General features: G+C 42.6%; 4 protein-coding genes across 5 annotated transcripts in view; 3 read left to right on the forward strand and 1 right to left on the reverse strand.

Moving 5' to 3' along the window:
• The window catches only part of LOC148912739 (uncharacterized), a 41,417-nt gene extending 23,643 nt beyond the window's left edge, over positions 1-17,774 (reverse strand). Inside the window, exons 1-2 of one of the 2 annotated variants that reach the window (XM_089026495.1) lie at positions 17,666-17,774; positions 17,484-17,546 (exon numbers count right to left, since the gene is read on the reverse strand). The gene's annotated coding sequence lies outside the window, so the exon portion shown is untranslated. Of the gene's footprint in view, positions 1-9,655; positions 9,751-17,483; positions 17,547-17,665 lie in introns of those variants that run through there. The other variant, XM_089026493.1, reaches the window with a different exon arrangement.
• LOC148912741 (uncharacterized) lies at positions 1,901-7,379 on the forward strand. Its single transcript, XM_089026478.1, has one exon. It carries the CDS (start codon positions 2,204-2,206, stop codon positions 7,151-7,153), a length of 4,950 nt encoding a protein of 1,649 aa, XP_088882604.1. The 5' UTR covers positions 1,901-2,203; the 3' UTR covers positions 7,154-7,379.
• LOC148912742 (uncharacterized) lies at positions 9,884-12,330 on the forward strand. Its single transcript, XM_089027091.1, has 4 exons — positions 9,884-10,123; positions 10,439-10,642; positions 10,712-10,875; positions 11,036-12,330. Exons 2-4 carry the CDS (start codon positions 10,475-10,477, stop codon positions 12,162-12,164), a joined length of 1,461 nt encoding a protein of 486 aa, XP_088883217.1. The 5' UTR covers positions 9,884-10,123; positions 10,439-10,474; the 3' UTR covers positions 12,165-12,330.
• On the forward strand, positions 13,823-17,188 carry LOC148912743 (zinc finger MYM-type protein 1-like). Its single transcript, XM_089026833.1, has 4 exons — positions 13,823-13,987; positions 14,059-14,543; positions 14,596-15,911; positions 16,003-17,188. Exons 1-3 carry the CDS (start codon positions 13,823-13,825, stop codon positions 15,467-15,469), a joined length of 1,524 nt encoding a protein of 507 aa, XP_088882959.1. The 3' UTR covers positions 15,470-15,911; positions 16,003-17,188.
• Positions 17,775-22,425: the final 4,651 nt, after the last annotated feature.

Below are 22,425 nucleotides of genomic sequence, written 5' to 3' on the forward strand. Positions count from 1 at the left end.
TTGCTTAAACAAAATTTCTCATCTTCAAGTGGCTCCCAGGCTAAAATTTTCACTAGTTATGTTTACGTAGTCATAATTAAGTCATATTATCCTCAAATACCTCGATTAGTTGGACTTTCAAAAATTGGGCGTTTTCATACAAGTGCCCCTTTAAAAGAAGAACGAGGAGATCTAAGATGCAGGTTATGCCACGTCGAAGAAGAAACATTCTCATACTCATTAATAATTCATGAGTAAACCAGCCAATCAATGGGCTATTTTTTGGTCACATGATGTTACTCGAAACCTTGTAAAGTGCTGTGAAAGGAATGCATTCAGTCTGTAGTAACTGGAACAAAATAAACTCAGTCCTAGGACTAGTTACTCTAAGTCCAATAATTAATGAGATGGGAAGTCATTTCAAAGCCTCCATTTTTTAAAGAAAACACTGTAATATCTTCATACTATTAAAAGGATTTCAAAAACAGTGGGAAAAAAACCATGAAAATATCTTTATAGCAAAATTCGCGGGCATTTTCTCCAAATCAGGTACCAGTCTCCACACGGACAGGTTTTCGAACCAGTAACAAAATATATGCTGAGGTCGTGAGCAAATATGTCCGTTTTTAAAGCGAGATCTGTAGACGGAATTATGGATATTTGAGCAATAAAGAGGCCAGGTTTCTATGGCTATACAAATCGCGGTAGAAAGATGATTTTTTATATCAAAAAAGCACTGGGAAGTCGTCATTTTGGACTGTTTTGCTTTGTTTGGTCAAAGTTAAAACTCCTGAAAATCGCTACTTGCTTTCAGCTTCAAAGAGAGCTGGATTTGGAAGCAATTAAGCAATGGTTGGGCACCAATTTCAGTTGTACTCTGAATGATTTTCTTCACGATGAGCAGCAGGACCCGAACGAAATTCAGGAATGATAAATTTCCATACATATAAACACTACGAAACCTGAAATTGACCCACAAAAAATCGCATGTTGGCAAATTGAATCACCAAAATAAAAGGTACATGTAGGATTATATTGTGTGGTTGTCATCCTTTAATATTCTTATGTTACTTTTCTTGCATTGACTTTAGATTTTCTTCACGAAGCCATTAAACTTTCAATATTTTGACTTTGCCTTATAAATATAAATGGCCGTGAGAGGATAATTGATATTCGGAAACTGTAATCTAGTATTTTATTCTCTAATTTCCCGGATGTGTCACTCAATTTTGTGCAATGGGACTGGACGGGAATTCAAGTCTAAGCAATTAGTTCCAGTTCAAGGCGCAGCCGATATTGGAGGCTTTGAAACATTACATACCACACTTGCTATGCGGATGTTCTGCTATCGCACAATCCCTATACAAGGCAAGACACGATCAGATGCTTCGCCCTATTTACCATCCTGCAAATCATATCGTCCTATGGGTTCACTAAAGATGAAGATCTGCTGAAACCATGGCACAAACAACCAATACCAGAACCTGTCGTAAAGAACAAAAAAAGCAAAGATACTCTGGGACATTCCAATACATCTGATCTGAAGGTTGCACAAAAGAATGGAGCTAACAAGCCGGACATAGTGATAAAGGACAAAGAGAAGAAGACCTGGTTGATCATTGAAGGAACTGTTTGTAATGTAGGCATTATTGAAGAACGAACACTATTAAAACAACCAAAATATACCGAATTAAGATCAGGTCTAAAGAGCCTATATCCCGATTATAAAGTAATCCAAGTAAACATTGTCCTAATTTTTCTAGCGGGTTATAAGAAACAACTTGTACGCGATATGGAAAGCGTAGGTATAGATGATGGACAAAACTTGATAAGACAATGCCAAAAATGGGTGATATCGCAAAACTGCAAAATAGTAAACGCCAGCGAGCCCGTTGTGCCCGCGGACATTTGTGCCTGTCATGCGCGCGCGCCCGCGCCAGTGACGCCTGTTCATTACTGTTGTTATTGGTCGGCCATCTTGCGACTACGTTTCATTATTAAAGCTTGTTCATTCGTTTACGTCGTTCGTCGTGTTTACTGGCGTGGTGGCAGCGATTAAAGGACCCACGAACAACAGTATAAATACAACGATCAATAGCAGAAGTCTCGTAACGAGCCAACCTGTACGGTGGTTGGAAAACGAACAGCAAGAAACGTACACAAGAGCTTACGAAACACATTCACACGGCCTCATCAACAATCACCCAAACCATCGACTCCAAAAATGACTTCAACAAGAGCACCAAAACAATGGACACTGACTAAAAACGAGACAATCACTTCCTTCGAAGCATGGAGACAAAACCTACAGTATACATTATCTCTCGACGTAAATTTCGCATCCTTCCTTGGTGATACCGTGACGTGGCTAAAGAAATCTCGAGGCCCTCTAAGAGGCTTTACTGATGACGGTGAAGCAGTCCCTGTCGCTAGACGTCGAACAGCACAGCAAAAGTGTACCCATCTGGAGTTGATGCTTGGCCAAATCGCTAATTATTGCCCAGTTATCTCTAGAAATTCAATTGTCAAGAACTCAACATCTATCAACTCCATCTGGCAAATGATTCGCATGCATTATGGGTTCCAGTCCACCGGAGCACACTTTATCGACTTTAATAACATTAAACTGGAACATGACGAACGCCCAGAAGACCTCTTTCAACGACTGATGTCCTTCGTCGAAGACAATCTCCTCATCGCTAATGGCAATATCACCCACCATGGCGAGATTATAACCGCCGACGAGGAATCAACACCCAGTCTTGAAAATATGATCGTTCTCACCTGGCTTAGACTAATCCACCCGGACTTACCAAACCTCGTAAAACAACGATATGGCACGGAACTTCGCTCCAGAACCCTCGCATCGATAAAACCAGAAATCTCCCAAGCGTTGGACTCACTGCTTGACGAACTACGCACAGCCGCTGATTCCAAGATACTACGCGCTACAGCGTCAAAATTTAGATTCCCTGCCTCACGTGAACCAAACAAATTGCCAAACAGTCGCCGCCCAACGACTTCCAGACGCCCCAGGTCATGCCCACTATGCAAAGAAGCAGGCCGCGCAGATCAACAGCATTTCCTAAGTAAGTGCCCTTACTTACCTCCTGAGGACAGACTCTTCCTCGCCAAGACTCGCTCGACAACCAACTATGAAGAGGAAGTAGAAGAAGACGACGATAACCTAGATCTGTACGCACCTGATCAAGTTGACAGTGAAGCGTCAGCCCTTCCGTCCGCACGTTCCATCTCCCGAAGGGTCAGCACCAGAAGGTCACCCCTACTCAACGCCTTCTATCGACAACACCCAGTGAGGCTGACCCTCGACACCGGCGCCGAAACCAGCATGATTAAAGCGTCCGTTGCCCAGACACTTGGTCTTACCGTCGAAAAGTCTTCCCAACAAGCATTGCAAGCCGATGGTACGACACCGCTGACCGTTATTGGCGAAGTACACGTCCTGCTCTCTCGTTCCAACAAGAAACTCGCGCTCGACGCCCTCGTAGTAGAGGACATAGATGTTGACATACTCGCTGGAATACCCTTCCTCATCGCGAACGACATCTCAGTTCGCCCAGCCACTCAACAGATAACTATACAAGGCTCCGAAACCATCTTGTACCACACCGATGAAAAACACAGCACTCAGGCTCACACCATACGCCACGCCACGTCGTATGTGTTACGTTCATCGTCGCCCACCACCGTTATCTGGCCTGGAGATTACCTAGAAGTTGACGTCCCCCCCGAGCTGGGAACTGACAACACTATCGCCATTGAACCCCGTAGTGATACGTCCCAACTCAAACGCCCTCCACCCAGCGAAAACCCATGGCCCCAACCACGAGTCATAGATACAGTCGGAGGTAAAGTGCGAATTACCAACACGTCCGACGAACCATACACCGTCCGACGCCACGACCACATCTGCTGGGCCCGCCCAACCGTCCCAGCGACTCCTCCCGAAGCGGCTCCACCCTCAACACTCCCCGTTACAGAAGTAAAGCCTACCCCGCCGTCCTCAGGCAGCGTAAGTCTAGATCCAGACAAGCTACTTACAAGTTCCATGCGTGACCAATTCCAGAAGGTCCTACAGAAATACGACAACGTCTTCAAACCGGACATTCCAGGGTACAACGGAGCAGCGGGCCATATAGAAGCCCGCGTAAACATGGGACCGGTACAGCCGCCCCAACGTAAAGGGCGCCTTCCTCAATACTCTCGAAACCAACTAATAGAGCTGCAAGAGAAGTTTGACGAACTGGAAAGAGACCAAGTCTTCCAAAAACCCGAAGATATCGACGTGGCAGTAGAATACCTGAACCCCTCCTTCCTCATAAAGAAACCCTCTGGCGGTCATCGCCTCGTCACTGCCTTTGCAGACGTGGGACGGTACAGCAAACCCCAACCATCACTCATGCCAGACGTTGACTCCACACTACGCACCATTGCACCATGGAAGTTCCTGATAAAGTCTGATCTCAGCCGCGCCTTCTACCAAATACCCCTTGCTAAAGAATCCAGGAAGTACTGCGGCGTAGCCACACCATTTCGTGGCGTACGCGTTTACTGCCGCTCCGCAATGGGAATGCCCGGCTCAGAAACAGCACTCGAAGAGATGATGTGTCGAGTACTTGGTGACTTCATCCAAGAAGGCTGCGTGGCAAAGATAGCAGACGACTTGTACTGCGGAGGAGCAAGCCCCGAAGACCTTCTACCTATCTGGGCACGGGTCCTGGAACAGCTTGACAGGTGCAACCTTAGACTCTCACCAACTAAAACGGTCATCTGTCCAAAGTCCACCACCATATTAGGATGGGTGTGGTCCCAAGGCAAACTATCTGCAAGTCCTCATCGCGTCGCGGTTCTTGCATCTTGTCCTCCTCCAACTACCGTCAAAGGCATGCGCTCTTTTATCGGGTCCTACAAAGTCCTTAGCCGCGTCCTACCAGAGTGTTCCTCCCTAATCGACCCCCTCGAAGGCGCAATCTCGGGTCTCCAGTCACAAGACAAACTTACGTTGAACGAAAGTCTTCTCCACAAGTTTAAAGCTGCTCAGCAGGCCCTCACGTCAACCAAAGCCATCGCTCTACCACGTCCATCCGACTCCTTATGGATCGTAACAGACGGCTCCGTAACCAAACGTGGCCTCGGAGCAACACTATATGTGTCCCGTGAGAACAACCTCTATCTTGCCGGATTTTTCAGCGCAAAACTCCGCAAACACCAAGTCAACTGGCTGCCCTGTGAAATTGAAGCACTGAGTATCGCCGCGGCCGTCAAGCACTTCAGCCCGTTTATAATACAGTCTGAACACCGTACTTGCGTACTCACTGACAGCAAACCATGCGTCCAAGCCATCAATAAACTCTGTCGCGGCGAATTTTCCGCAAGCCCTCGGGTAACATCATTCCTAACTACCGTTAGCCGATATCAAGTCACGTTGCAGCATTTGGCCGGTACGGCTAACCTCCCTTCAGACTTTACGAGCCGCAACGCTCCAGAGTGCCAAGAACCAACATGCCAGGTGTGCAGTTTCATCAAAGAAACAGAAGACTCTGTCGTCCGTGACGTGTCCGTTCAAGACATCATCGACAACACCAAGTCACTTCCATTCACCACGAGATCAGCCTGGCGAGAAATCCAAAACGGATGTCCCGACCTCCGCAGAGTCCATGCCCATCTGAAACAAGGAACTAGACCCTCGAAGAAACTGACTAACATAAAAGACATCAAACGCTATCTAAACGTAACGTCCATCTCCAAAGACGGCATTCTAGTAGTCAAACGCAACCAACCTTTCACCCCCTCATCTGAGGCAATAGTAGTACCACGGTCCGTACTTGATGGTCTTCTCACAGCTCTCCACGTTCGTCTAAACCATCCATCTCGCAACCAGCTTCAGATGGTTGTACTACGCCACTTCTTTGCGTTAGACATGAACAGTGCCCTAACCAGGGTATCCTCGTCATGCCACCCATGTGCCTCCTTACGGAAGTTTCCAAGTTCTCTCGTAAACCAATCATCTGAAGAACCACCCGACGTCGTCGGCATATCCTTCGCTGCTGACGTTATCAAACGACAACGACAAGCAATCTTACTACTCAGAGAGTGTTCGACATCCTACACCAACACTTGTTTAATACAAGACGAAAAGTACGACACCCTGCGCGACGCCCTTACACGCCTCATTGTGGAACTACACCCTTTGGACGGTCCAAGAACAGTCATTCGAGTAGACCCTGCACCAAGCTTCTTATCTCTTAGCAACAACGACGGTCTAAAACACTTGAACATTTGGCTCGATGTTGGTCGCATAAAGAATAAGAATAAGAACCCAGTCGCCGAAAAGGCTATTCAAGAGCTAGAAGAAGAGCTTCTGCGACAGGAGCCCGGAGGTGGACCCATTACTTCTACTGGCCTCGCACTAGCAACAGCTCGTCTCAACTCTCGCCTACGCCATCAAGGTCTCTCCGCTCGTGAACTATGGACACAGCGCAGTCAATACACCTGTGACCAACTCCCACTATCTGACTACCAGAATATAGTAGCGCAGCACCAGAAGAGGTCCACTAACCATCCCCACAGCGAAAAGTCCAAAGACAAACACGGAGTTGCCGCACCTCAGCCACAGATTCGAGTGGGAGACATAGTTTATTTGATCGCTGACCGCGACAAACTACGTGCTCGTGACCGCTACATCGTTACAGAAGTGAGCGACCCTTGGTGTTACATTAAGAAGTTCACCGGATCCCAACTTCGCGCCACATCATACAAGGTCAAGCTATGTGAGTGCTATGCCGTTCCCGCTCCCCTCGCCTCCTCCCACACTAGTACTCAAGTAATCCACAACGATGCCGACGAAGACTTCGCCACCGTAGACCCAACGTTAGCGTCAGAAGAACCAAGTCCACCAACACCCCCATCGGAACTTATCCGCCCATACGAAGTTGACTTACCAAGCTGGTGTAAACCAAACAATCAAGACAACGCATCGGAAGAAGACACCAACACAACCCCAGAAACAACTGAGCAAGACCCACCACCCTCGCAAGTCACTCTCACCGTCCCACTGCCCATCAACAACGAACTCAGCAGCGAAGAATCTCCCTCGAGACCACAACGAACACGCAAACCCCCAGCCTACCTCAAGGACTACTTCCTATATTGAGACATTATGCGACCTGTAGATGTATGAACCATAATAACTTTGTTATCCAGTTAATTAACAGAAAATAAGGAAGAAGAAGATACTGCGCCAGCGAGCCCGTTGTGCCCGCGGACATTTGTGCCTGTCATGCGCGCGCGCCCGCGCCAGTGACGCCTGTTCATTACTGTTGTTATTGGTCGGCCATCTTGCGACTACGTTTCATTATTAAAGCTTGTTCATTCGTTTACGTCGTTCGTCGTGTTTACTGGCGAAAGGCATTCTACACCTTTGAATAGACATTTGTTAGTGACACACTAAGGATATAGCCTAGAACTAGCTGGAAATTTGCTTTTGTATAAATAAACATGGCGTCGCCCGAGGGCTTTAGCTTTTTTTCACCATTTTTTTGGTGTAAATACTAGAGACAGAAGCAGTTAAGACTAATGCTTGTATTAGTAAAAGATCCATTGGAATCCTTCAAATTCAAGAAAGAATTGCATTGATAGACAGCGAAACGACATTGTTTATGAAAAGGTAATAAACGATCGATACGGATCACAGATCATAAAGCACGGGCATGAAGGAAAGCGTTATCGCTTTTGTATCATTGTACTATCATGTATTTTGATTTCTTTTATTTTTTTATTGCATGATATTTGTAATATCAAGAATTTGTCTCTGTTTCGTTCCGGTGTTTCGTTTCGGTGTTTCGCTGTTTAGCAGTGCCCAATGCAGTTCTTACCGTCAAGAGTAAGTGATAAATTCTGTATTTCTCCTGTTACATCACAGGAAGTTGAGGATGAAATTGGGAAGTTAAATTCAAAAAAAGCAGTTGGTCCTTTTAGTATACCAACTCCTATACTAAAATCTATTAAGCATCTTATTTCTGAACCTCTTAAGCATATATTTAATAACTCTTTCACTTCTGGTATTGTTCCTGATGGTCTTAAACTAGCACGTATAACACCTGTATTTAAGAAGGGCTCACAATTAGATGTTAATAATTATCGCCCTATTTCTCTAATATCCATCTTCAGCAGAATTCTTGAAAAGCTCATGTGCAGTAGGCTACTTGAATTTATAAATAGGAATAATGTTCTTTACGATAAGCAGTTTGGATTTCGTAAGAAACATTCCACTACTCATGCCATTTTATCAATTACTAATAGCATTCAATGTGCTATTGAAAGTGGTAATTACTCTTGTGGAATCTTTTTGGATCTAAGAATTTAAGCCTTCGATACTGTTGACCATCAAATTTTACTTTCTAAGCTTGAGCATTATGGCATACGTGAAGTAGCAGGAAATTGGTTCTCTTCTTATTTGCATAACAGAAAGCAATTTGTTTCTCTTGGAAGTGTTTGCTCTAAAACCTTACTGATAACTGTGGTGTTCCTCAAGGCTCAGTCCTTGGACCCATCCTTTTTCTTCTATACATTAATGATATGTGCAATTCATCTACCTTGTTCTCTTTTCATTTATTTGCAGATGACAGCAATCTTTTCTATTCTAATAAAAGTTTATTGAGCCTTGAATCTACTATTAATAATGAACTAATGAATGTTTATTCATGGCTTTGTGCAAATAAGTTGTCTTTAAACATTGACAAATCCAATTTTATCATTTTTCATTCTATTCAGAAAAAGGTACATGACATATCAATCAACATAAACAACGAGTCGCTTGAGCAAAAACAGCATCTTAAATATCTTGGTGTTATGATTGACAGTTATCTTAATTGGAAACCTCATGTTGCCTATATTTCAAATAAAATCAAACGCAGCATTGGAATTATATCCAAAGCCCGTCATTATATTAACTTAGAAATTTTAACAAGTCTATATTATTGTCTAATTTATCCTTACTTAATATATGGCCTCATATTTTGGGGCCATACTCATCAATCTGTTCTTACTCCTCTGTTCATTCTTCAAAAAAAAGCAGTCAGACTTATGACTTTTTCTCATTAGATTCATCACACTAGTCCACTTTTTCTTAGGTTAAACATTCTGAAATTGGAGAATCTAGTCTATCTCCATACAGCTTTATTTATGTTTGATTTTTACTCAGGAAATTTCCCTAGTACCTTTGAACATTACTTCCAACCAGTGAATCAGAGACATAATTAGAATACAAGATTAGCTGCAAAGTCTTCCTATTGTTCGGTACAGTTCGCGGTTTCGACAAGACATGCACATGCAGCTTCCCTCACATTTAAATTGCAACAAATTAAATTGCACCATTTAAAAAGAAACTAAAACAAGTCGGTGGAAATCAAAATGAAAAGGTTTCTACATCAAATTCTATCAACGGTAACTTAGCGAAGAAAAGATGGAGAAAACTTGTCGCAATAAATCGAACACGCTTAAACAACTAGCAAAGGATTCCATGGTTGCCGTATAAAGCTACCATCTTGTTCAAAAAATCCAAGAACTAATTCACTTTTTTCCTTACGATTTACTCGATCGATATAATTTTATATATGTATATATAGTTATCTTTTAGTCTATTTTTTCTTCTTACCTTATTCTATCGACGAAAACCCTGCCGGACCTAGACCCCTGCCAAAAAACGATGGCCGTACGTACGTCTAGCAATATTCAGCGAAATCTTATATTTCTTCCTTCATTCGCGCTTTATATTGCGTTGCTCGCATTGTTATCATGGTGCGTTTTGATTGGCTGCTAAAATCAATAGATCACGTGTCAAATTCCCCCATAGCAACAAGCCTCTGGCGGGCAAGCTTTCCAGACATTCCTTGACAACAACAAGAGTTTAAGTAGCGGAGCGTGACCTTTCCAGAACTATAGTGTCTGTTTTATCGTTATATTCTTTCTCAAAGCCGTTGATTTTCCAGAAGTACTTTGTTCAGATATTTTTCTATCTTGTGAACGTGTTTTAAACGTTTCAAATCAAAAGCAGAAGGTTTTTTAGCGACTTGAAGACAAAGCGTCGAGGGTGAGACGCACGTGAAAATGGCGGATTTCACGGGTAAGTTGTTTACATGAGTTTTCTGTTATTTCAGAAACTAATGTTGATTATTTCATAGAAATACTTACAACTATATCATACGAGTTTTTTTTCGGACTCTTAACTATGGTTTTGCTAAACATCGCCGAGTTTAAGCCATTTTAAGTCCGAACAAACTACCTCTTGTGCTTGTTATATTCTCGGCGTAGCTAGAGGTGTTATATCAGTGATACACCGGATAGCCAAGATCTACAGTATATATGAGGCAGTTCTTTTTTTAATATTGATATGCAAAGAGCATATTTTAATTTTGTTTCAATATTTATTGCGTTTTAGCTGAGTATATGACGTACGAGACCTCGAATACGGACCATGGAAGCACTGAGTCCAAGACACGATTTCACTCAGTGCAGTGTTCCTTTGTGTAATGGGGATTCGCGCTACAACCCAGCACTTTCTTTTCATCGATTCCCTAAAGACGCAACACTAAGAAGTGCCTGGATTACAAAAGTAAGGCGAGACGAAGGACCCTATTTCAAGGTAAATATGAAAAATTGAATGGTCTTTGCTTTCTTCAGTAAGATAATAATAGTTTTGGTCTCTTTTCAGATAACACACAGCACGAGGGTTTGCTCGAAACATTTCTTAGACAGTGATTACCGTCCTCCAAACAACTCAGGAAAAAGACTTCTCAAACCTGGCGTCGTTCCTACAATGTTCGACTGGTCTGGTAAAACCACTCAAAGGAGAAAATTGATTCGACAAGTTGACAGGTATATATATTTATATATAAAAAAGGAAATGTGCTTAATTTACTGTTGTGAAAAATCCAACAAATAAATTGTATGGATGTGACTGTTATGAGGGAAAATAATGATAATTCATTCAGAGTGCTGTCTTTGCCATTAATTTTACTTATTACTTCTGTTTTAGTGGGACTCAGACTGACGAGAGTGAGGATGAGAATGATAATAATGTACCTGATGTACCTGAGCCCTGTCCTGATTCTGAAGCAGCACCACAGCCTGAAAGAACTCCTGTTGAAGCAGAAACAGAGGCCCTGAGAGCAGCATATGGTGCAGCTCAAGTTGAAATAGAAGCCCTCAGAGCCCAAGTTGCAGCCTTAAAATTGCACAAGTTTGGTATAGAAAGATTTTCCTCTGATGATGACCTCATAAAGTTTTACACTGGTTTTGCTACCTATAATCATTTTTACAGTTTTTATGATTTTGTCACACCTTCTGCTCAGTACATGAAGTATGTTTATTCTGCTGGTATTCAAAAAAGCAGGCCTTCAGCTCGCACTATGATTTTGATTGATGAGTTGTTTTTGTTTTTAGTTAGAATAAGACTAGGTTTGTTTGAACAAGATTTGGCGGATAGATTTCTTATTAGCACATCATCTGTTAGTAGAAAAGTGACCACTTGGTCTAATTATTTATATTTTATCCTTGGCACCCAGCCAGTTTGGATGTCCAGGGAGGCAATAGATGAGTACATGCCACAGTCTTTTAAGGACATGTACCCAACCACCAGAGTTATCTTAGATTGTACTGAGTTGTATGTTCAGACCCCTTCCTCACTTTTGCTACAGTCACAGTTATATTCTTCTTACAAAAGTAACATCACTCTAAAGGGTCTGATTGGAATAGCACCTCATGGTGCTATTACCTTTGTATCTTCTCTGCACACAGGGTCTATTTCAGACAAGGAAATTACACGATGCTCAGGTATACTAGATTTATTGGAAGATAATGACTCGGTAATGGCCGACAAAGGCTTTGACATAGAAGACCTTTTATTAAAAAAGAAAGTCAAGCTAAATCTCCCCCCATACCTTCAAAGCAAAGGCCAGTTTTCCATTCGTGAAGCCCAACAAACAAAGTCAATTGCTAAATTACGAATTCATGTGGAAAGGGCAATACGTAGAATTAAGGAGTACCACATATTTGATTCTGACATTCCATTGAACATGCTTGGTACAATCAATCAGGTTTATGCCGTTATTTGCCTATTGACCAACTTCCAAGGTCCACTTATAAGAGACAAAAACAACACCTAATAACATAATATATACTACTCATACTTATCAGTAATGGAATTGTGAATGTAATTACCAAACAAGTAACAGAACAACAATAAATATTTCTTAGTGTCACCATATTCTTTCATGTAAGTTTATATAATAATTTTAAATTCTTCAGAGCTGCAGCTGTATTTATTTTAGAAAATAACTGAAATAAAAAAGATCAACTTTATCTTTACTTTGCTCAAAAAATCCTTCATCAAAGACAATTCTTTCACAATGAAATACTGATTCATTGATGAAACTAAAAAAATCACACCATGGTAGCCCTGTTAATGCCAGCTGACACTGTACCTGGTAGTAGTAATAATGTGCTCGTTTGAGCTGTAGATTACCATTTTGTCCAACAGTCATATACTGTACAGAACTGAAGTCAGTTGTACCCTCTTTAGTGACTTTGACTTCAAGAAGACCGAAAGGCATGTCATCTTGTTCCTCTGCATCCATGTCATACACCTTTCGGTTTCAATACCAATATAGTCGGCGTTTCAATACTTTTCACTGAGAAATGTGGAGTTAGATCATAATTCGTTGATACTTTTAAAAGGGCTGGTTCACTCTTCTAAACTTGTATATTTAGACTTGAGTGGTCAAGATCAATTGTCAAACATTGATTTTTTGTGGACAAATTGTAACTTGGAATATCTATTCCTTGACAACTGTACAAATAAAAACTAAACCAAAACAGAGTAGTAGAGAGCCTTAAGTATTTGAAAAACTACAAATGCTATCATTAAATGGTTTAGCATTTTCAAATGAAAATCAAATAGTCATAGCCAATATGCAAATACCTAGCATTTTAAATTTGGGTCTAGGTGGTTCAGTGTTTACTTTGGACATCGCTAAAATGCTTTTGGAAAAATTTTCCAAGATTGCTTTTTTTAAAACTTTCATGCTCAAGGGTTGATAGACTTCGCTTAGCGAGGTTGGGTTCAGAATATGACGTTAATCTAGCTTTTGCATAGTTTTTGTTAATGAAAGTAATGAGCTATCAGTACATTGTTGATTATTTACTTAAAAATAAAAAGTTAAATAAGAATGGAAGCTTGTTGATTTTATGATGCATCCTGATGGCGATTATGATTATTTATAGCTTCAAACATCGAACTATTGCAATGCATTGTCAAATGCAATGCAGTTTCAGCGCTAATTTCTCGCGTTGTCTTATACGTACAAATTAAGTATGTGCTGTTATTACTATAACTTACTTATTATTATTATAATTAATTTGAAAATAAATACTGCTAATTAACGCCTTTTATATATTATTTGTTCAATGAAATTTATAAATGCCCTCAAAATGAGGGATCACATTTCACATAAAATAGCCAATGGAACTGCACTTAAAAGTTCAATTATGCCTATGTTTTGTTTTGTAACTTTAGAAAGAGAGAGCTCAGAAATCCCAAAGGCAAAATCACCAACAGTTGAGCCATGCAGTTGCCCTTGTTGTCAACTGAAATACAACAGACCAGATGACAAAGAGTTTCTTACTAAAACTGGCCAGGTTTATGGCTCAGAGGCAAATAAAAAAACCCGTTATTTTAAGAAGGAGTGGGCTTAGCCTTTGCAGCACAAGTTTCAAAGCATTTTGCAACGCATGCATGAATGCAAAGGCGAATGGATTAGTATCTATGAGTACAAGAAACAAGGAAGCCTTTACTACTGGGGGATTTAACAACTGGAAGAAAGCTGTAGAGAAATTCAAAGAGCACGAGAAAAGTAACTTCCATAAAGAGGCTGTCATGAAGATTCTGACATCAAAAAAGCCTGACATTGTTACCCAAATCAACTCTCAAGTAAAGAAAGATCAAAAAAACAACAGAGATGCTTTATTGATTCTACTGAATTGCATTCGCTACTTGGCAAGGCAAGGCAAGGCATGCCTCTTCGCGGACATAACGACAACGAAGGTAACCTATTTCAACTGCTGAAAATCCAGGCAACAGAATCGTATAAAATGAAAGAATGGTTAAATGATGGATGTTATATCTCTCATGACATCTCGAATGAGATCATTGCATTGATGGCGAACAGTCTTTTGAGAAAGATAATTGAAGAGGTACGAACAGGATATTACGCATTGCTTGCAGACGAAACTAGAGATTCAAGCAACAAAGAGCAACTTGTCATCTGTTTGCGCTGGGTAGATGAAAGCTTTTGCGTTTACGAAGAGCCCATGGGTTTATATAATGTGCCCGCTACTGATGCTACTTCTTTATACTCGTGCATAAAAGACGTCCTCTTAAGATGTAATCTTCCCATCCAAATGTGTAGAGGCCAAGGCTACGATGGCGCGTCAAACATGATGGGAAAGCTGAATGGAGTTGCTAAAAAGTTCGAAGACCTTGAGAAGTCTGCGTTAAAAGTACATTGTCTAGGCCATTGTGTCAACCTTGTACTTCAGGACATCTGCAAAGCAATCAAAGCAGTTACAGATCAGTGCGCTAGACCTCGCAAGAGAATTGTCAAGGCTGATCAAATTTTCTCCTAAACACGAGGTCATGTTTTACGATCGCCAGATTAATGCATCAGCTCATCTCGAATCTGGTGAATCTCCTAACCTATTGTCTGGGATCAAGCCATTATGTGCTACACGCTGGACTGTAAGAACGGCAGCCGTCGACGCTATACTCAAGAACTATGTTGTTATACAAGAAACGATGTTTGACATCAACCAACAACAGCGTGATGATATTGGAGTGACGGCAGGAGGCATTGTAGCACTAATGGCGAGTTTTCAGACATTTTGGGGACTCAAGATGTCGTACCTTGTATTTAGTGCGGCAGAGCAGTTGTCCATTAGCCTTCAGGGAAAAGACACGACTGCCCAAGAAGCACAGAAAGCCTGTAAAGCTGCACGTAATTACTACAAAAGGCTCCGAAGACCAGAAGAGTTCAGCAATATTTATGATGATGCTGTCAAGGCGGCTGCGTTGTTAAACATTGAGCCATGCCTACCCAGATACAGAAAAAGACCAAGGCGTCTTGACGATGGCGAAGAGTTGCATCGGTTTGCAACACCGAAGGACTATCATCGTCAAGAGTTCTATCAGGCACTCGAACTTGTGGATAGTCAACTCATGGAAAGAAGATTTGAACAAAATGACTTCCAAACTGTTTGTGATATTGAGAGAGCACTTTTATCAGCAGCAAATGGCAAGCCTTTAGATGAACTCCCGCAGTTGGTTCACATGACGTACTCAGCAGACGTGGATCCATCCCGTCTAGAGACCCAGCTGAAGATGCTTTCCGACTTCATCACGGCAGCTACGAAATGAGCTGTGAAAGAAACTAAGTCTATCAGAACAATTTGCGATGCTTTAAATGCGAGCCCAATTGGAAAGACCATGCTAAGTCACAGGGAACCAGGCTATATTTTTTTGCTCTTTGTGGGTTTCCTGTGTTGTGATCGGTTTCCTATTACATAAGCTGTAATCAGATCTGCGCTGCGATCAGATCGGCGCTGTAAACTGATAGCCGATTAAATTCAAATCAATAACAGTTGGTAACGCACTCTCTAGTAAACACTCAAAAGAAGAGAAGGGCTGCAACAAAGCAAGTTTATCGTATGATCATCACCTCCAGTTGCTCGGACCAGCTACTTTAGTACAACCAGCAGGAAGTCTTGATGATTTTCATTTTTCTATTGCGTCATGTTGTTCGAAAATGTTCAAGATGTAAAATCCTGTAAACAAGGGATTTCAAATCAGTCTTGTTTTGGTGAGCGGCTATTTCATATTTAATCGTTTTTTTAAACTAAAACAATTATATTTTATCAGTTCTAATAAGAAAATGTTTTTTATGATTTAAGGCTTTTGAAAAACTTTTCGGTGTGTAAAGAAGGAACAGTGCCAGTATCTCAAATCTTGAAGATGCACGAGTAGACTTCAGATAAAGAAAATGTTTTGCCTGAGAATGAATTCGGCAGGATAACTAAAGCAAGTTTTCCCTACGATTACTCTTCACAAAATATATGGAAATTTAGATTTCTCTATCAACAAGCTGTCAAATTCTTTTGTTTCAAATTGGACGTACACCAGATACATCCTGTTTCATAAGCTAAGCGGTCCGAGCAACTGGAGGTGAACGCGTAACTAAAACTTAGCTTTTAACTATCACTTTCTAGGATCGTTACTTTTACGAGTTCAACAAAATAAAACATCCCGACCCAAAGTTTATTCATTGAGCAAACATTTCGTGGGTTTTTTATTAATAAATTACCTTCATGAATAATTTGAACAGGGGTTTTAAATTCGGACACTTGCTTTGTTGCATCCCTTCTCCTCTTTTGACTGCTTACTAGAAAGTGCGTTACACACCACAGGCAACCCATAGTAAGAAACAAAACACCAACGGTGATCACAGCGCGCAGATCTGATTACAGCTCATGTAATAGGAAACCGATCCCAACACAGGAAACCCACAAAGAGCAAAGTTACTTTTCTAAAAGAAACAAAAAAATATAGCCGGGTTCCCTGTGGCTAAGTGAGGTAAAAAAGCTGATCAAGATCTACTTGACAATACCTGTGACAACAGCTACAGCAGAGAGGTCTTTCTCAGTTCTTCGCCGGCTGAAAACGTGGCTTAGATCAACGATGACGCAACAAAGACTCAACAACCTTATTCTACTGAATGCCCACAAGCTAAGAACCGACGAACTCGATTTGTGTAAAGTAGCTGAAGAATTCATCGCATCTAACCAACGAAGACAGGCTCTTTTTGGAAATTTTCCATAGAAGATCTCATCTTGAGTTTGTAGTCACAAAGACACTATATATGTATATTGGAGTTGGTAATAGCAGAAACACTATTATAGACACATTTCAGCATCGTTAGCAAGCGGCGATGTCAAGAACGAACCGGAGTAATAACACAGACTTTCTTAAAAGACCAGATACATTCACACGAACTGGAGTAATAACACAATTAAACAGGGAATGTAAAGCCCGTGTTATCACCTACACAAGGGATCATATTAAAATACTGTGATAATGTTGTCCATGTTTTGTGTCTCTCAGCACAATTGCAAGTGGTTTAATGCGCGCAAAATGTTACTGATTGAAATATCACACATACACGTTTGTAATCAAGCTAAACAGGGAGGGGGGGGGTCATTTCAAGGTACCGTGAAATATTGGAGTGCCCCCCCCCCCTCCAAATTTTTCAGCTTCCGCCGCCCCTGTTTTGCTCAACAGTTTTGTAACTAAACCATATTTTATGGGCACGAAAAGGCAGCGATATACGTTGACAGTCAATGCGTATAAGAAAGAAAAAGCAATGAAGATTTCGTACCTTTTTATGTGAGTGATCTAAGTGGTCTGTGAGTTCCACAGAACGTTGCTGATGTCTGCTTACCTGAAACATGAGTTTTAAATATTTTCATGAATTTTCCACGCTTTTATAGTAAATTTACGTTTAGACTTCTGACCAAACTTAACTTGTTTTAAAAAAATACATTGATTAATTGGGCTCACTAGTTCTATTCTTGGTTTATCGTCCACAAGAAAAGGTTGGTGTGAACGCCATGATTGTTGCTGTTGTGTTTTGCTTTTGAGATGAGGCTTGAGAAGGGCTTGCTGAAAAAATATATAAAAAAAAGAAATAGCTAGAGATGTGAAGGATTAAGATTTATACCACGTTCAGCTGCAATTATTAAAACACTGTCATAAACCTTATTTTCAGAAAACTTCAGGTTGAAATGGGAATACGTTATTGTAAAAATGTATACAGTGTGTATACAGTAAATGCTTTATTACGAACTCTTACATACAGTTAAACACAAGATCACAAGACACTCATAAGCACGAGGGCTATATCTCTAAGTACGTGTTGCTCAACTGTGTACACGTCTTAGTCACACAACAACTTGTCACATCTTTCCCATTCTCAAGGTACAGTATCACAGTGCCGGTTAGAGAACAAAACAGTAAATATTCAAGTTGATGAAAATATAAATGCTTAGTCTTTCACAAAGTCTTTGTGCCAAACGGGTGGTTTCACGGAACGCTGTGATAGGCGCAAGACAGGCTCCACTGCAGGTGGTGCTTCGGACTGTTCTGTGCGCTGTGTCAGTTCACTTGCAGGTGGAGCGTACTCGCCATTGTCTTTCTCAGGTGACGTAGCAGTCAGCGGCTCGTTGGTTTTCAGCAACTGCCTTCGATTACGCCTATACACCCCCTCTCCAACTTGGACTTCGTAGCTCCGGGGTCCAGCTTTAGTGGTACAGGTCCCTCTGCTCCATGTTCTCTGACCTGGCAGCTGCATTCTGATTGTGTCTCCCATTTCGATTGGCTCTAGGGGCTTAGAGCGCCTGTTGTAGTAGTACTCTTGACGCTGCCTGTTACCCACGAGTTTCCGGGTTTCCTCCTCTGTAGCGTACCTTGGCTGTAAGAGTGTGCCAGCCATTGGGAGTAGGGTCTTACATCTCCGACCCATGAGGCGCTGGGCTGGACTAGTACCAATGCCAGCTGTAGGTGTATTGCGCCAGTCCAGCAGGGCTTGGAACTCAGAGATGCCAGACTCTTTGCACTTTTGGAAAAGTCTCTTCACTGTCTGTACCGCGTTCTCAGCCTTGCCATTCGATTGGGGATACCCAGGTGAAGACGTCTTGTGGTCAAACATCCATGTTTTGGCAAATACTGCGAACTCTGCCGAGGAGAACTGTGGACCATTATCCGTCACCAGCGTGTCTGGTATCCCGAACCGCGCAAAGATGGCCTTCAGCTCTTTGATGACTGTACGAGAGGTGGTGGATGTAACACGGGATACTTCAATGTAGTTGCTGTAGTAGTCACTCACTACCAGAAAGGTTCTGCTATCAAACTCACAGAGATCTGCTGCGACCTTTGCCCAGGGCCGAGCTATGAATTCATGTTGAAGGAGTGGTTCCCTCGCTTGGTTGTTGCGATGAGCTAGGCATACATCACACTTGGAGATGTATTCTTTTAGATTTGTTGTCATCCGTGGCCAGTATAGCGTGTCTCTTGCTCTGCGTATACAAGCTTCTAGGCCAATGTGGGTTGCATGGGTCTTGTCCATCAGTTCCTTCCTCAGCACTGTGGGGACAACAAGTAAGGGGCCTTTAAAGATCAATTCGTCTTGTACCGTTAGTTCCCCACGTACATCAAAGTAGGGCCGTATACATTCTGGGACTTCGGCTTTGGTTTCTGGCCAACCACGTACTATGGTCTCACGAAGTTTCTGCTGCACCACATCGTCAGCCGCTGCGTTTTTTAGTTGCTGCCAGCGTTCCTCTGTCACGGGAAGGTAGGCGCGATGGTCTATTGCTTCTAGTTCCCTTGTGAAGTCACATGCATTAACTTCCGGCAGGTATGCTCGGCTGAGCGTGTCGGCAAGTACCAGCTCCTTGCCCTTCTTGTATTTTACTGCGAGTTGGTACTTCTGGAGCTGCAGGAGCATCCTTTGTAAACGCTTGGGGGCACTATCCAGTGACTTGGTGAAGATAGGCTCCAGCGGTTTGTGGTCTGTTTGAATGTTCACCTGTTGACGACCGTACACGTATGCGTCAAAACGCTTGCACGCAAACACGATAGCCAGTAGCTCCTTTTCTATTTGTGCGTAACGTGTCTCAGCGGGTGTCAGGGCTCTTGAAGCATAGGCCACTGGCTGACCATTCTGCATCAATACTGCTCCCAGTCCTGATTGCGAAGCATCACACTGTAGAGTCACCTCCTCATTTAAATTATAGTAACGCAGTACTGGCGTGTTTGTGACTGCGTCTTTGAGTTTATCCAAAGCCTTTTTCTGGGCCTCTCCCCAGGTCCATTCTACATCGTCCTGCATTAAGTCCCTTAGCGGCTTGGTGATGTCCGAAAGATTTGGCAGAAACTTTGCAAGGTACTGCGCCAGGCCCAGGAGCCGCTGTACACCAGCCTTGTCTGTGGGTGTCGGCATCTCTACGATTGCTCGTACCTTAGCAGGATCTGTACGCAGCCCTCTATCTGTTGCCATGTGCCCAATAAAGAGCACTTCGGACTTCCTCAGCTTCAGCTTGTCTGCATTTAGAGGCACGTCTTTTTCAGCGCACCTTTCCAGGAACGCTAACAGGTTTTTGTCGTGGTCTCGAGCGCCCTCCTCGTAGGTTTCACCAAAACCTACTGCGAGGAAATCATCGGCAACTACCTCGATACCTGGCAAACCCTCAGCGAACTCGTGCATCTTCCTCTGGAATACTTCGGGCGCGGAAGAGATTCCAAAAGGCATGCGTCTCCAGCGGTACCTTCCAAAAGGTGTTTGGAAAGTTGTAAGGTATGTGGATTCCTCCGCTAATTTGACATGCCAGAATCCATTCCTTACGTCCATGAGCGTAAACACTTTCGCATTATGTAGGCGTGTTGCGATGTCTTCGATGGTCGGCAACTGGTAGTTCTCTCGAAGAATAGCGTGGTTGAGATCCTTTGGGTCTAGACAGATGCGTAGTTTGCCATTCTTCTTGGGAACTGCTACGATTGAGCTAATCCATTCTGTGGGGGTGGTTACTGGAGCTATTACTCCTTGTTTGACGAGATCTTCCAACGCTTCCTTCAGCTTTGGTCTCAGGGCTACCGCTACACGTCGGGGGACTTGCTGCACTGGTTGGACCGTTGGGTCGAGCCGTATCCTGTATTCTCCATCCAGTTTTCCAACACCTTCACTAAACACATTTGGAAATTTGGCGAAAAGCTCTTCCTTTGATATGGGTGTACTTTGGGTCTCTACCGAGTATATTGGCGCTCCGTTAACATCGGGCTTATTCAGGAGGTCGATGTCAGTGTACTGGATAATATTCATGCGAATACAGGCCCTGCGGCCCAGGATGGGGCGAATGTCCTTGTTATCTGCTACTTTGCAGTCAAGTAGACACGACGTTTCGTTTCTCCAAACGCGGAGGCACACTTCACCGACCACTGCGATCTTTGCTCCTCCATAGGCCACCAGTGATGTTTGTACGGGCTTCATTTGTACTGATTCGCAATCCTTTGTTGCTTTCTTGTATATGTGTAGAGGTATCACATTGCACTGGGCTCCCGTATCCGGTTGGAATCGTACGAAACAGCCTGTCTCTAATTTCAAAGTGACCAGCTGCGAATCATCTAATTTGACAGCAAGTATCTCATCAGTCTGATACATTTCCGATTCAGGGTCTTCCTCCTCCTCGGTGACCTTTATTTCTTGTCTACACTTGGATGCAAAATGATTCTTTTTCCCACATCTTCGGCATTCTTTCCCGAATGCTGAACAGGACTCCCGATTTGCAGCGTGACGGTAACCACAGTTATCGCATTCTTTGCTCTGTTCTGTGCTTTGTCTTTCATTTGACGACTTCCGACGTGAGGCATTCCTTGGCTTCCTGTGTGTCGTTACCCGTTCGTTGTAGAATTTATTTACTTCCGAGCCGGTATTGTTGCTATCTTGGACGACTTTCATCTGTTGTATCATGCTTTTTGAAGCGCGGCATATTTCGTCGGTCTTGGATAGTGTCAGACATGTTTCCCTCAGCAACCTTTCGCGAACTTTGGCGTCTTTGATTCCAAAGATAAGGCGGTCGCGTAGTATTTCATCAGGAGTTATTGTGTCAAAATCGCATCCTTCTGCTAGTTTGCGTAACGCTGTCTTGTATTGGTCGTATGACTCTCCTGCTTCTTGTATTCTTGTATTAAAACGATAGCGTTCGAATGGTACATTCTTGCGTGGCTGACAGTACTCCCCAAACTTCCTCAGAACTCGTTCGATTTCAGTCTCTTCATCCTCATCTTCGTTTTCTGAATCACTGAATGTCGAGTAAACATCACGGGCTTCTTCTCCAATTACCGTGATCAGTGTTGCGACCTGAACGGCTTGAGGCTTCCCATTCAGCTCTGTTGCTACGGAATAGTTTCTCCAAGCTAATAAGAATTTCTTCCATTTCTCTGCGGCGTTAGCATCATGAATATCCAGCGGCGGTGGGGGCGGTAGTGTAAATCCCGAGGCCATTTCTGTCTTTTTTTTCCAGGTAGTATAGTGAGATGTCCTTGTACTAACGTGGAATCGACTCACCGGCTGCCACAATGTAAAAATGTATACAGTGTGTATACAGTAAATGCTTTATTACGAACTCTTACATACAGTTAAACACAAGATCACAAGACACTCATAAGCACGAGGGCTATATCTCTAAGTACGTGTTGCTCAACTGTGTACACGTCATAGTCACACAACAACTTGTCACAGTTATGCCCAAGTACGAAGAGGTCAA

This window comes from Actinia tenebrosa, unplaced genomic scaffold (genome assembly GCF_029948245.1).
Source record: "Actinia tenebrosa isolate PJP-AT-01 unplaced genomic scaffold, QUT_ActTen_1.0 PGA_scaffold10__47_contigs__length_13832649, whole genome shotgun sequence".
Lineage (NCBI taxonomy): Eukaryota > Metazoa > Cnidaria > Anthozoa > Actiniaria > Actiniidae > Actinia > Actinia tenebrosa.